We start from the raw sequence: 14763 nt of genomic DNA on the forward strand, positions 1-14763 counted from the left end.
CTCACACAACATTACTATTTAAAAAGGATCTCTGAGTTTTCTTTTGATGTGGAAAGTAACAAAGAACGACACGATTTTTAGTCTTCTTTTTGTTCGTAGCTCATAAATTTTAGAAATCTTTCAAATACCTTTTTGTGTTAAATTAAATAATACACATTTATATACCTCTCAAAAAACTTTAAAGGTATATTTTATTTTAATTTTTTTTTCACGTTAAATCTTTTGATATGAAACTTACATATAGATATGGAACATATGCTTGTTTAAAACTGAAGTTAACGATCCATCTCTGAGATACAACTGTAGACTGTTTCTGTTAACAATATTTTTTCTCAGCTTTTATTGGAGCTGGCATAATATCAGATGAGTCTTACACCAAAGAGGTTGTAGTATTGATTATCACATATACACCTGTACTACAATGTATTGGCTATATATAGAAGACTTGAATTTAACATGTATTACCAGTTACTATATATAGAAGAAAGATTTTCCCCGCTCATATTAATCGCTTGCGTGCACTTTAAATATACACTGAAAAAGTGTATATAAATATATTTCGGACCACTGACGCTAATTTTTCTCATCTAAAATGACTGGGAACGTCGTCCGACAGAGTAATATCGGCCTGGTGAAAAGAAGGATCCCTGCTAAACATTCTGAATACAGGGATCTTCAGGCGAGGATCCAAACATTTATATCATGGCCGATAAAAGTTCAGGCTAAAACACTCGCAGAAGCGGGATTCTTTTCAATCCGTAAGCCATTCCTAAAATCCTCTCAACTATGCACAATCAAGAAAAATAATTAAATAGATTTTTCCCAACAGATTATTATTCACGATTTTAACGATATTAAGATTTCTTAATCTACTTTTTTCAGAGGTAGAAGACTCGGTGCGTTGTTTCCAGTGTGGGGTGGGGTTGAGAAACTGGGACCCCGAAGATGACCCCTGGGTGGAGCATGCAAGATGGAAGCCAAGTTGTCCATTTGTAGTCAACAATACCTCCGCTGAATTCATCGCACAAGTTCAAGAGGCTGTACGGAGAGAGGAGGTAATTATTGGAAGTACAAAATATAAGAAATATTAAAATGAAATTCAATATTTAAAGTAAAAACAAACCAAATAGAAAATAGATAGATAAATTTATTAAAACAAAAAATAAGAAGATACATTGTACATAAATAAATTCTAAATAAATAAAAATATTATTAAAAAAATAATAATAATAAATGTTTCGGGTTTTTTTCGTTTTCTCTTGTATTAATTTCTTTTTTTTTAAATATATTTATATATTCGAATTATTGTAATTGGTTAACCTGTTCATGAGAAATTACTTGTACTTATATATTTCTGTTTTTATTCAAACAGAGGATGGAAAAACCTTACAGGGTCCCTCATTTTGGAGGAAATATTTAGATTAGAAGATAAAGGATGTTCAACTAGCAGTGAAAGTTTCAAATCCAAATCCAAGCAACTCTCCAAAGGTTTGTGGATTTTTTTAATATATATTTTAAAAATGTCTGTCAAGAAGAATCCAAAGAGTATTCAATTTTCCCAATAACAATTAATAAGATTACTGTTATTTAATTAATCTTTCATGGTGGAGAAAAACATATATTTAATGTAAATTGTATCTTAGAATGTATTTTTTTAAAATAAATTTCAGACGAAATGAAAAAGGAAAACGAATCTATGCGAGATGCACACACATGTAAGATTTGCTGCGATAAAACGGTTGCAATAGTTTTCCTTCCTTGTGGTCATCTTGTTTGTTGTGCTCAATGTGCTCCAGCCCTAAAGAAGTGTCCAGTATGTCGCCAACAGGTCAAAGGGTCAACAAGGGTCACATTTGGAACTTGAACAAGATCTTGCATGATTAACCTGAATAGCAACTTTGGAAGAAAGGTGAAGTTAAAGTGAACCCTGCGTTCTGGGAAAATGTCACAAAGTTGGATGTTTAATAAGCTGCATTTGATAACCAATCTGGGCATTCACGCATATGTTTTGTAGTACCTATAAAAAATATGCAAACGGTTTTGATTCGTGGTCTTCATGACTTTATAAAGTAATAGGCACGCTTAATTTTTAGGACGGGGTATTCATTTATTTATGTATATAAATTATGATGTGTTATTAAATCTTATATACTCAATTTATGAAACAGAATATTAAAGAAAAGTTCTTTGTAGTTTTATGTGCATTAAATAGAATTTTTCGTGCATTAATTATTTGAATTTTGCTTTTTTTATTTTTTAAATCATAATTTTTGCGATGAAACAAAGTTTTCAATATGTTTATGAATTGGTGTATAAAAAATGGAGATAACCTACTGTATTCAAGGCCAAAAGTTCATAAACAATGCAGTTTAAATAGGAGTAGAGCAAGCACGCACCTCAATAATCAGAAGTAAGATCGGGTACCGTGGAGGAGTGAGCATCTCCTGCAGAAAAATTCGTCAATTCAGTGTTTAAATATTATGCTTATTATTCGGTAATAACCAATATTTGCCCCCCAAATTAAACTTTGATGGAGATATATTTTATTAAGTTCTTAAACAGGGGAGTATATTCTGACTTCAAAGCACTGAATATGTTCATAAGTAATGACGCCATATGTACGTAATGACGTCACAAACATGACGTAAATTTCAGTTTTTTAGGAATTTTACAGAAAAATGTACATATTTTGTCGATATTTTGAGTAAAAGTCACCGAGCGCATGTGTGTTCAGGATCAGTATTTTGATATTTCGTGTAGAATGATAATATCAATGAAATATGTCAATATTGTTCCTGAACAAACCTGCGCTCTATAAATTTTAAAGCTAAAATTGTTGAAATTTTGTCCATTTTGTCCTCTTTCTGAAAAAGGATATAAAATCGGACTAGTTTGTGACGTCATAAAAACAAAAATTGTGAATACACTTTTTTGACACTATAATATTTAAGAAATAAGGTATCATTTTTAAACATCTATCGGGATATAAATACGGGTTGGTCACGAGATTAAATTCCATAAAGCCCAAAGGGTTTTATGATGAATTTAATCTCGTACCAACCCGTATTTATAGCCCGATAGATGTTTTAAAATGATACCTTATTACTTATATTTACATTTGTGACTTATTCATACTTTATATTTGCCTGATTGTGACTTTGAACGTGTGAAATGCGTTATTTTTCAAACCCAACGGCATGTATGCAATCCACTGAACGCGCGTCGATCCTTTATGACGTCACAGAGAAATTACGTCGAACGTTTATCCATACGCACATCTATGACCTCTTGACCCCGTACCTGTATTTATACAGTTATAGATACGCATTGCTTTCAGTAGTGTTATATAAAGAAAAACATTTGCAAATGTAAATATTTTCTGTTAATTTATATTTCTCATATAATTTATTGAATTAAGCATATTTGAGGAAGTTTTCAAAATTTGACTTTTGTGGGGACAAATATATGCAATATACCGCATGTAGTTCTTTGCTGACAAGATCATTGTATCGACCATAGAACCTACGAAATGATATTGCACATTCTATTGCACATTCTAAATTTGTCACTTACATGTATTAACTAGAATTAAAGATTTTGTTCTTCGTGGTCTTGAGAGCAATGAAAAATAGCGACTGATATTCTTAAGCTTTACTTTTCTTATTTTTGATATACAGGATTTTATAGAGTGTTTCTTAAAAATAAGAGTGCTATTTAGTGCTATTTACTTTTAAGATTGACTTTTGAGAAAAAAAAATACTGATAAAATTAAATATTGAAGCAAAAATGAACAACAGAAATAATTCAATAATTATAATACTTCAATTAAAAATCGTTGGTTAATATTACTATTTTATACAAGGTTTATCTGGGTCCTCTCATCAGTTTATCTTACCTCATTTTTTTGACAATGCGATAAAGATTTTTCTTGTCTTTTCTTTCCTATCGTTTCGATTTTTATTACTTAAAAATCTTGCGTCGACCATATGAATATAAGAAAAAAAAAATAAAATCAAATATTTTTGAAGTTATATCTGTAAGTGTTGAAGTACTTTGTATTTGAGCATTAAACTGTTATATCTTACAAGTTAACATAAATAATCGCTTTGTTTTATTCACAGTCATTGTTTTATCAACTCTTTTACACGCATATTCTATTTTCTATAAATGGAGGCAAACATGTTTCGTAGTTAGAATATTATGAAAGACGCTATAGACAACTCTAAGAAAATTATTTCCAAAATCATGCATGATTCCGCAGCTGGCTTCTCCTCAGTTGTAATGTAAAACAATGTTCTTTTATCAGTTGGATGTTTACAACTTTAAACTTACAGCATTTGAATTACTGAAAATGAAGGCAATTGTCATAAATCTATTTTTATTTTGTTCGATAGAAATATAGCAAAACAGAAATACATATCAAAAGCTATTAAGCTTTGAAACACTTGAAATTCTAAACAACAACTTGTTATTCGTCTCTCTCTCTCTCTCTCTCTCTCTCTCTCTCTCTCTCTCTCTCTCTCTCTCTCTCTCTCTCTCTCTCTCTCTCTCTCTCTCTCTCTCTCTCTCTCTCTCTCGTGTATTATTCTTTATTTCACGTATTTAATTCCAACCACTGTGACTTTTTATTACATTATTTATATATATCTATAAAGTAGTTCTATTCTTGAAATTGGGTGCAACAATACCTGTATACATAATCAGTAAGCTAGTCAAAATTACATAATTCACGAAGAACTCTTCAATTATCTTTTGTACTTGAAAACATTTAAAGATTACGTAATTCAGGCAAAGTTTTGCTTTTAAGAAATAATGATGTGCAGCATGCCAGGAACAAGCCTTTAATAACGCTTTATATTTATGATTATGAGTGGATTTTTGTTTACTCAGTTTGACACAACATTGAATTTCGTCAAACTCTATAAAATTACGCAATATAAATATTTGAATATGCTTGAAACTAAAGAACGCAGATATTGAAAAGATGTGTGTTGTTCAGGTTTCTTTGAATTACTTAATCTTTTACAGTAAGGCAAATTTGTGCGAGATAGGTAAAGATAAAAAAAACAGTGAATAAATATCCTGCACAATACTTAAATAGAGAAATTTATTAGCATTTCTTAATATTTAAATGCAAAGAATGTGTTTTGATTCTGAGGAGCTTAATTACTAACGAGATAACTTTAACTTTTCAATTATCATCTTTCCTTCCCTTACTTATGCTGCAATATACTTTCATCGACTGCATGCAAGGTTTATATCTCTCAGTTGATCCAATACGCAATCAACAATTTTAAAAATGATAAATATTATTAAAAAATAAGCTGCAAGAATATTAACAGTGTTGTTTAAAGTCATCATTTCATAATTATATAACTTCCATGGTTGATACAATGACCTTATCAGCAAATACAATTTTATCTTTTACTCAAAAACTGACTGGCATATTTTCATTAGTGTTAAGAGACATTCTCTGTCATGACTTTGAATTTTATACAGGAGCTGTAGAACGCACAGTCTTATCATTTTCTCCAAAATCTACATGATAAATGTCTTTGAAACCCAAAACTAAAATCAAACAAAAAAGTTGCAATGTATTACAATTACCATAGCAACATGTCTTGAAGTTTGTAGAAAGGTCTCTTTTAACATGTTGAGAGCCCCATAATGGACATTTGGGGCAAAGCAAACAAATTATAATCACTGTTTCCAAAAGTTATAGGCCTGGTATATTAAATAAAGGGCAAACACTTTTGGTAAATCAACAATTACATACAAAATTAAAAAAAAATAATTCGAAATTATAACATTATTCAATGAATGTTATATAATCAAAACGTAAAAAGAAAAAAAAAGTATAATGGAAAACTTATTACATAATAGGGAAAAGGGCCTTGAAGCATACACGCAGGACAAATTATAATATTTCATATTGGGTTGAAATGGTCGGCATGGATTTTATACCACAAAAAGCCTTCACATTTTCACTCTGCATCTAGATTAACCTTTTATAAAAAAAAAGCTCTTTTTTTCTCTAAATAACCGATGATCAACTCTTAAAAGTTTTGGAGAAATCATTATTTTTCATGTAAAAAAATCAAAACAAATTTTCTAAAATTGAGCTACGGAAATAAGCTTTTAAAAATATACCCCGGTATACTTAAAATCTGAAAAAAAAATATTTTTATGATTGTTATAAATGAATATCTAACATGAGTTTTAATTTTTAATATCATCCAATCTCTAGCTGGATGCAAGAAGCTGGCATAGAAATACTAATATTGAAATAATGTTTAAAAAACGAATACTTTATCTTTTTAGTAACTATAGGAAAAGTTTTGTACATCAAATTTTACCAATTTATAACAATAAACTTGTGTCACATATGTTTTTGATTAAATGGCAAGTGAATTTCTAAAACAGCTAAAAAAGACTCTTAATCACTGTAACTTTGTTTCCATGGTTACATCGCAAAGAAGCAATTATTCAAAATATTTCTTATGTTGCTGGTGTTGCAAGGTCCTAAGAATGCAAATTATTCAATTTTGAATATTCATTTTATCCTCAAGACAGAGGCATTCTCCAAATTTTACAGTTTTTGTCTGTTTTCATTGTGTTACCATAACAATAATAAAGTCATTTATAGAATGATATTGCTTATACCTTTCTACTTTAGATCAAATATTTTCATTGTTTTTCTAAAGTTGTTGATCGAGTTTGATGATGTTTTACCTATCATTAGTGAAAACTGAGCGTTTTCAGAATATGTCCGCCTTTTAAGTGTATTCCAGATGTGTCTATTGTTATAATTTACTAAGAGGTTTATCTAAAGCAGTTCATTTGCAGCATAAGTGGCAACAAGGACCCATGTTTTTGGTAAGAATGGTTTATTTGCTTTTCCCAGTGTTCATTCAGGTTCAATATTGTAAGTTCCAGTTACCATTAAATTGAAGACAGATTGAGCAAGACTGGACCGGACCCATAGAAATATCTATCAGGAGCCAAGAAGGAGGAATGATTCCATAGCAGGAACAAAGAGTTTACTTACTTCTCCTAGGTAACTGATTCCTTACTTTTGCTTTCCAGGGTTTTGTCCAGTTCGCAATTCGTTTGATTTGTTGACTAAATTTATGAAATTGATCATTTAAATCTTTATATATTTCATTGCCACCCTTACGGGAATCTATGTATTCTGTGCTTTGATCTTATACCAAGAGTCAAAAATCATGTTTTCTTTTTACGATAATTATATCATTAAAACAAAGAATTTATGAGACAAATGAAGAAAGCGCAGTTTTGACAACTTTTAAAAATTGCTAAATCCAAGTGCCGGAAAAACAAGGTAAGCATATACTACTTAGTTATAATCTTTATTTTAAACAATGTCAAAGTCATGCGTCATTTTAGCAAGAAACTTGTAAATAACATGGAATTGGAGCAAGAAAAGTGAAGAACAAATTCTATGCAAATGAAATTCTATGCAAATGAAATTCTATGCAAATGAAAATGAAGGTTTTGCATTTGATTGATTGTCGGGCGTCTAAGTAAACATTTGACTGGAATTCTTGTTCGCAGTTGAATTCACCTTGCCGTTTCTCTTACGCTAAGTGCTAATACCTCATCGTGCATTCTTCAAAATGCGTTATTTTGTCTGCATGTCTCTATTTCTAGCATGCATAAATGTTCATGTTGAGTGCAAGTTTACTTTCATGAAATATTAGCAAGATGGAGAAATGGACGAATCGAACGACATCTCATTGCTCTTAACGATATCACATCTAGTTGCTAAATTCTGTAATTTTTTAGACCTAATTATCCTCAAGTATTGACACAATTTGCATGTGTCATTCTAAAATTCTTCTTTGGTGAATTTAACCTCTCTTTCCATCACAATGTCTCTTAAAAAAATCCCTGAATAACTCGAGGTAAAAAAAAAACCAATGCGCAAAATGACTGACAACGCTTTAACATTTCTAAATGAGAATTGATATTGATTGGTTCCCATGGTTTGGTAGGCACAACAATCTTTGTCTTTGACAACAATCTAGAACGGCAATATTCTTCACAAAAGAAATAAAAGAATAATAGACCTGCATAGTTATATAGACAGAAGAAACTTTCATATGAATAAAGATATAGATTTTGTCCAAAGTAAGCAGTTTTAAGCAAGGTGCACGTGCCAATTTAAAATGACTCAGTAGATAAAAGTGTTTAAAAATAATTAAACCGCAAATTTTGTGGACACTTCAATTGTTTCTTTTACTTAAAAAATGTGTACCGACACTGACGAAATTGTATGGGATATAACATTGACAGTTTTCAGATTTTTATCGGAAAAAATTTGTACCAAAACATTAGCAAAAAATTTTGAATTTGTGATTAGATGTTACATTGGATTTGCATTCGATGCAATTGAATATGGAATACTTACACAAACAGCAAATAATATTAATTACGAAGTATTCCAATGGCTATTCATAGGAGTGGGTATATTTGTGTTTCTTATCACAGTTTTCTGTTGCTGTTCCAACAAGGTGTATCTTCTACTAATTCAGTTTATTTTCAAAGTCCTCTCGGTTTTGATTGCAATATTCATTTTTACAACAAACACGGAGTTCAGCTGGAATGTCATTGAAACTATGTTTAACGAAATTGAAAATGCTGAAGACTTTTTCCGTGCAGCATTAACCTTTGTGGCCTTTGCAGATATTGTGATTGTCGCATTAGGAGTTGGATTTGTGATTTTACATATGGGATGTGACATTGCCTGTAATGAAGGAAGATATATAGATTAGCTTTGTCAAAAAAGCGGAACGACATGCAACACAGCATGTTGTATTCCAACAAACGAGGTACATGATGCCGAGAATCCGCGTCAGGACGTAGAGGAACATATGTGAATAACATGCTAATATCAAATTAAATAAAGCAAAACACCGTGAAAAAGCAAAATTTACTTGTTCTATAGTTAAGATAGTCTATGTATAATTTTTTTTTTTTCAAAATAAAGTTAATTATAGGAGTTTTGTCTTTTATTTGTTTTTAAGGAATGTAAAGTCAAATCCAGAAGTAGAAAACAACTTCAATTGCTCTCCAAAGAGCATTTATTATCTCATACAACTGTAGTATCTGTGCGACTGTCCCGTGGTACGACGTACTGTCGGTATTACGTCAGATGGCGGGATAGTTGCACTCTCTCTTTTCTACACGTGGATGCCGAGGAGAGAGGGCGTATCTGGGACAGCAGTGGAGCGGGAGTCGACCCGGGCCAGAACCCACTGTGTTTGTATTTGTATATATGTTCTATGTTAATAAATATATTGTAAAACATTTCCCCTTGTACGGATACTTTACAACTGAAACCGGAAGCGACTATTTCAGTACACCAATCTGTTCATTTTTATATCCTTCTAAATTCTGAAGATTTATCCCTATAAATTACTTTCAGAAAAATTGTGCTGGTTATAGGCATCCGGGGCATAAGAAAGATTGCTAGTGCAATATTCTCGACATATATTCTTTATTTAAGCTAGTTTCCTTGGATAAAAAAAAATCATTTTCCCCATACATATATAGTGTATGAAAAGTCCAATTTTCGCTACATATTTATATATCCATTAAATAAATCGAGATTCACAAGACTCGAATAAAAGTTTTAACTGAAAACGATGTTTGCCTTTTCAGACAGTTACGAAGATAAGTAAAATATACGGCCTATATAAAACTTTGATCAACCATTGTGGCTACACTCTACCCCCAAGGATCATGATTTGAACAAACTTGAATCTACACCACCTGAGGATGTTTGCCTTTTACATAAATATGACAAATCATGGCTTTGATTTCTTGAGAAGAAATTTTAAAAGATTATCCCCATGCGTCTGGGCCAAGTTTGAATAAAATTGACCGAGTGGTTCTTGAGAAGAAGATGGAAATGCAAAAAGTTTACAACGATGACAACAACGAAGACAGACAACGGACAAATTTTGATAATAAAAGTTAACTTGAGCCTTCGGCTAAAACAATTAGAAAACAAGAAAACATTGATGTAACCATCAATTGTCGCCCGGGAAATATATAAAGTAAACAATGAAAATAAGTCTTGACCACCAAACCGCTTCGATGTGTGTAAAAAGGCATGCGTCTTATTGATGGAGACGATAGTCGCAAATATTTTTAAAAACTTGTAATCGGATAAAAATCAATCAAAAACGATGCCATTTTAAACTTGATCAATTCCTCAAGTAAATGTTGGCTGCATAAGAAATAAATTGACGTTAGACACACGCATCAATTATATTTAAAAATGTATTAATTTTCAATTTTTGAATATAAAACACGAACTGTGCAGAGTATGTTTTTATCCGAGAAGTAAAATTCGATGTTCTAAAAAAAGGGACATGTCGTTGTTTCGATAGTAAATGATAAGTAACTTTATACAATAAATATGAAAAATATATATATTTTTACAGATTCACTTTATGGAAGTAAATATATTATGTATCTCTTAATTTATAAACTGAAAGAACATTCTGATTAACAATCTTTTCAATGTTTAGAAAACCAACTACTCCCACCCCAATCCCCATACACCAACACTTAAACTTATATGTATAGAGCAGCCCGGTCCTCCGGGCTGCAACAAGACGTGTTTGTGAAACACCGATGCCTAGGTATGTCAGATAATGGCAAGGGTTTTCTTCTTTCAAATGCATGATAATCTCAAAGGGTCAAGATCATATGACCAAAAGTGTTGGTACACAAAGGGCGATCTTTTCACAATGAATACCTATGTGATGTATGAAAGCCCTAGCTCAAATTGTTCAAAAGTTATGGCCAAGGTTAAAGTGTGGTATTTGTTTGTTAAAGCAGGCCAAAGTTCAATGTCAAAAGGTCAAATTAGGTGGTACCCAAGGAAAAGTCATGTCATAAGAAATACACCCTTGAAATATGAAAGCCATAGCCCCGCCCACTCAATAGTTATGGGTTAGGTAAAAGTTGACAACAAACAGGCAAACAAAGACAAAGAAATAAACAGACAAATAGACAAGACAAAAACATTATAACCCCCGGATCTTATATGATACGTAGCATGAAAAATGAAATGATCACTTAAGCAGATATTTTCTCTTTACTCTAGGATTAAATAATTCAATAAAGTAGTCCTCCTTTACTACTCTTTCTTAGTTCGGGTCCCGAATTTGTTGTATGTATACTCTTATGCATGCGTTCAGGTTGTTTGTTTGTACCTATCCTTATTTTTCCTATAAAGTATACATCACAGGTTGGACAAGTCATGCAATTGTAGTAGATGTATATTTTAATAAATAATTTAATAAATGATAATGAAATAAAATAAATTATAAATATAAATAAAATAAACTAAATAAATTATTAAATAAGTTATAAATGATAGTTTTCCATTAAAGTTTATTCTTTCCATTCTTTACTAATTTGGGTATTTAGTGATATAGTTATACGCCCCTTTGGATCCACACCTGTACATATACTTTTACATGTCAGACCACACACACATCTATTGGTCAGTTTTTGAAATCCTTAGTTTTCATTGGTGGAATGTTTAGTCTTTGTGGGGCAGTGAGTTTTGTTCAGATTAGACTCTAAAATTATGATTTTGTATAGAAAAGACCTAGTTTACTTTGTTGCTGAGATTTTCTATTTGAAAAGACCTTAGACCTTTTGACAGTTCCAGAAATGTAAGTTTTTACTTGTTTTATGCCATTACATATGTTTTCTATAATATTATGTTAAAAATGTGGAAAACAAGATATTTTACTTTTAAATGTTAACATATTGAGTTATCTGTCTATTTATTCAGATATTGATAAATCTGATGAAGTTTTCACATAGATCAATTTGTATATAAACCTACCCAGATAGCAGGATGTTATTGGACCTTTGTTGGGCCAACAATGCTCCTTATGTTGGGCCACCGTATGCATTCAACATTGGGCCATCGGTAATTTGCTCATCGGCCCTTAATCAAACCAACTTGTTGGCTTATTGTTGGGCCAATGTAACAGTTAATATTGGGCCACTGTTGAGACAATGTATTCTTTCAATATTGGACAAACGTCATTTTTGTACAGTTGGGCCATTGTAAGCAATTAATGTTGGGCCAACGGTAATTTGCTCATCGGCCCTTAATCAAACCAACTTGTTGGCTTATTGTTGGGCCAATGTAACAGTTAATATTGGGCCACTGTTGGGCCAATGTATTTTTTCAATGTTGGGCAAACGTCATTTTTGTACAGTTGGGCCATTGTAAGCAATTAATATTGGGCCAACGGTAATTTGCTCATCGGCCCTTAATCAGACCAACTTGTTGGCTTATTGTTGGACTAACGAACGGATATTATTGAACCATTGTTGGGCCACTTATTTTTTCAATATTAGGCAAACACCGTTTTTGGTCCAATGTTGGTTTGTATCTTATTGGGTCTCCATCAGGACAACTCATTTTTCTTCACTGGTTGGCTATTTGTCCTCAAAATTGAATAACAAACTATATATAATAAGGTTATACTAGTTTTGTAGTACAATTTAATGGTAAAAGCCCTTTAATACTATATAATATTTATGCTAGATTAATAGTTTAATACATATTCACAATATCTCTAGGAATTACCATCAACAAGTATTGCATTGTAAGTTTGCTCTAGCATCACTGAAAATATCATGCTTCTGTGTTCAGTACTTTTTGAGAAAACTGCCGGACAAAGTGACCCTCTAAAAATCACTAAATGGCAGAAAACTCCGAACCGGAAGTGACGTCATCAAAATAAAAAAATATATATCTAGATTTGTTGATGTTCTATCAGACCTGAAAGTTTCGTGAAAATCGATCGACCCGTTCTCGAGAACTCGCGCGCACAAAATCGGTAAGTAAAAAAAACAATAATAAAAATAGTGGAAAAGAAACCTAAGAATAACAGTAAGGTCTTCCGCTGAAGACGGAAGACCTTAATAACATTATAACATACTAATATTTCATTGCTCAGTACATGAAGAAAACATTAATAAGGAACAGAAAGGTTGATGCTCACTTGATGCGAAACATGTAGGGTTACATGATGGTATACTCCCTCTATGATGTAAATTTATGCACAAGTTCAGTAAATTGCAGGTATCAATAAGCACGTCTAAATAATAAACAAACCCATCCTGTTCTCAAAATAATACTAAAATGAATCCCGCAATTTTGTTTACTTACACAAAAAAATGTTTCTGGCATTTGCATCGTGTTTGTTACCAGCAAACAGACACAGAAAAGGAGAGAACTACAGGTATGTCACAGTATATAACAGAAAAAAGTTAGGCACTGCCACGTTCAATATGATCCCTCTCCTAAGTCTCCTCTTTTCTCTCCAGAGTCTCCTCCTTCCCTTGTTTTCTTCTCTGTCCGTTTCTTCCTCCCTTATCCCTGTCCTTGGCATACCTTAGCCATTCTTTGATTGTGTTCTCAATGTCTTTTTAGAATCTCCTGTAGCACTAAAATTGTAGTATTTAGTACTTAATACATTTGTTACTTTTCTCAGTAAAGAGTTAACATACGATTACATTTACAAGTATATCACTATATTTTTAAGCTTTCAATTGAGGAATAACCGTCTTTTTTGTTTCATGGTGTGATTAAGCGATTAGCTTGCGTGATAAAGGCATTTATGCATAAAATTTCTACGCTTGATCATCATCATCACACTCATTCAATGTTGCCCCATATAAATCATTATTCAAAGTAAAATACATGTTTAGAAAATTTGTCGGTACACTGAACACATTTTAAATGAAAGAACCCAATTTATGTTTAGTACTGAATAAACTTTGTTTTAACTTCAACATGTTCAATATTTTTAACATGTTTGATCATGTGCTCAAATTTAAGTGTATATAAGTAAAATGAGTGGTAGACTTCGGAAATTTATAATACTAATTTCAATCAGATTTGTTAATATACAGATTTGTAACAATCAAATGTTTATACACATTGACCCAATGTTGGTCCAATGTATCGGGCCAACATTGGGCCAATGAGCAAAATGACACTGGGCCAACGTCATTTGCCAACATTGGCCCAATGTTTTTCTTGACGTTGGGCCAAGATTGGCCCAATGTCGCATTCAATTGGACAATGTTGTCGCAACGTTGGGCCAATATCTGTAGCAATAACACTCTAAATTGGGCAAACGTTGGCACAACATATCGGGCCAACATTGGGCCGATAAGCAAACTTACATTGGGCCAATGTCATTTGCCAACATTGGCCCAATATAACCGATAACACTGTCCCACTGTTGGCCCAGTGTTAGCATGCTATCTGGGACAGTGTTGACTCAACTGCACCTGGTCTCCGCACTGATTTACACAGATTTGTACACGATATCGTTTAAACTATAAACGTTAATTAAGCTGTGTCGAAGCAAACATATTATAAATACTTACAAAGTGGATGAAGATATGCAAGGCATCAGTCTCATTATGCTCGTGTCAGATTAAAAATGGCGCGGATATTACAAGTAGCCCGGATGTTACCTACCCATGATGCTCAGCCAGATTTATGGTATATTGGGCCATCTTGGGGCCGATGCCAATCTCCCAACAATATTTTCTCTCACGATAATAGTTTTATGATGTAACGCCAACAGTTAGCCCAACATTGGCCCCATTATACATAACCAACTATCAATATTCCATGTTGGACCATTGTTGGCCTAATAAAGGTAACCCAACAGCGATAATACA

General features: G+C 32.2%; 1 protein-coding gene across 1 annotated transcript in view; it reads left to right on the forward strand.

Annotated features, from left to right (window-relative positions):
* The first annotated feature begins 561 nt into the window (after window positions 1–561).
* Window positions 562–14763, forward strand: part of LOC134248799 (putative inhibitor of apoptosis) — a 49507-nt gene continuing 35305 nt past the window's right edge. The window contains exons 1-2 of the mRNA XM_062731179.1: window positions 562–758; window positions 883–1055. Of these exons, the coding sequence (XP_062587163.1) occupies window positions 593–758; window positions 883–1055 (339 nt within the window). The 5' untranslated portion in view covers window positions 562–592. The remainder of the gene's footprint in view (window positions 759–882; window positions 1056–14763) is intronic.

The sequence above is a fragment of the Saccostrea cucullata genome, unplaced genomic scaffold (assembly GCF_032062105.1).
Source record: "Saccostrea cucullata isolate Sc308-1 unplaced genomic scaffold, CSIRO_AGI_Scuc_v1 ctg4675, whole genome shotgun sequence".
Classification (NCBI taxonomy): Eukaryota; Metazoa; Mollusca; class Bivalvia; order Ostreida; family Ostreidae; genus Saccostrea; species Saccostrea cuccullata.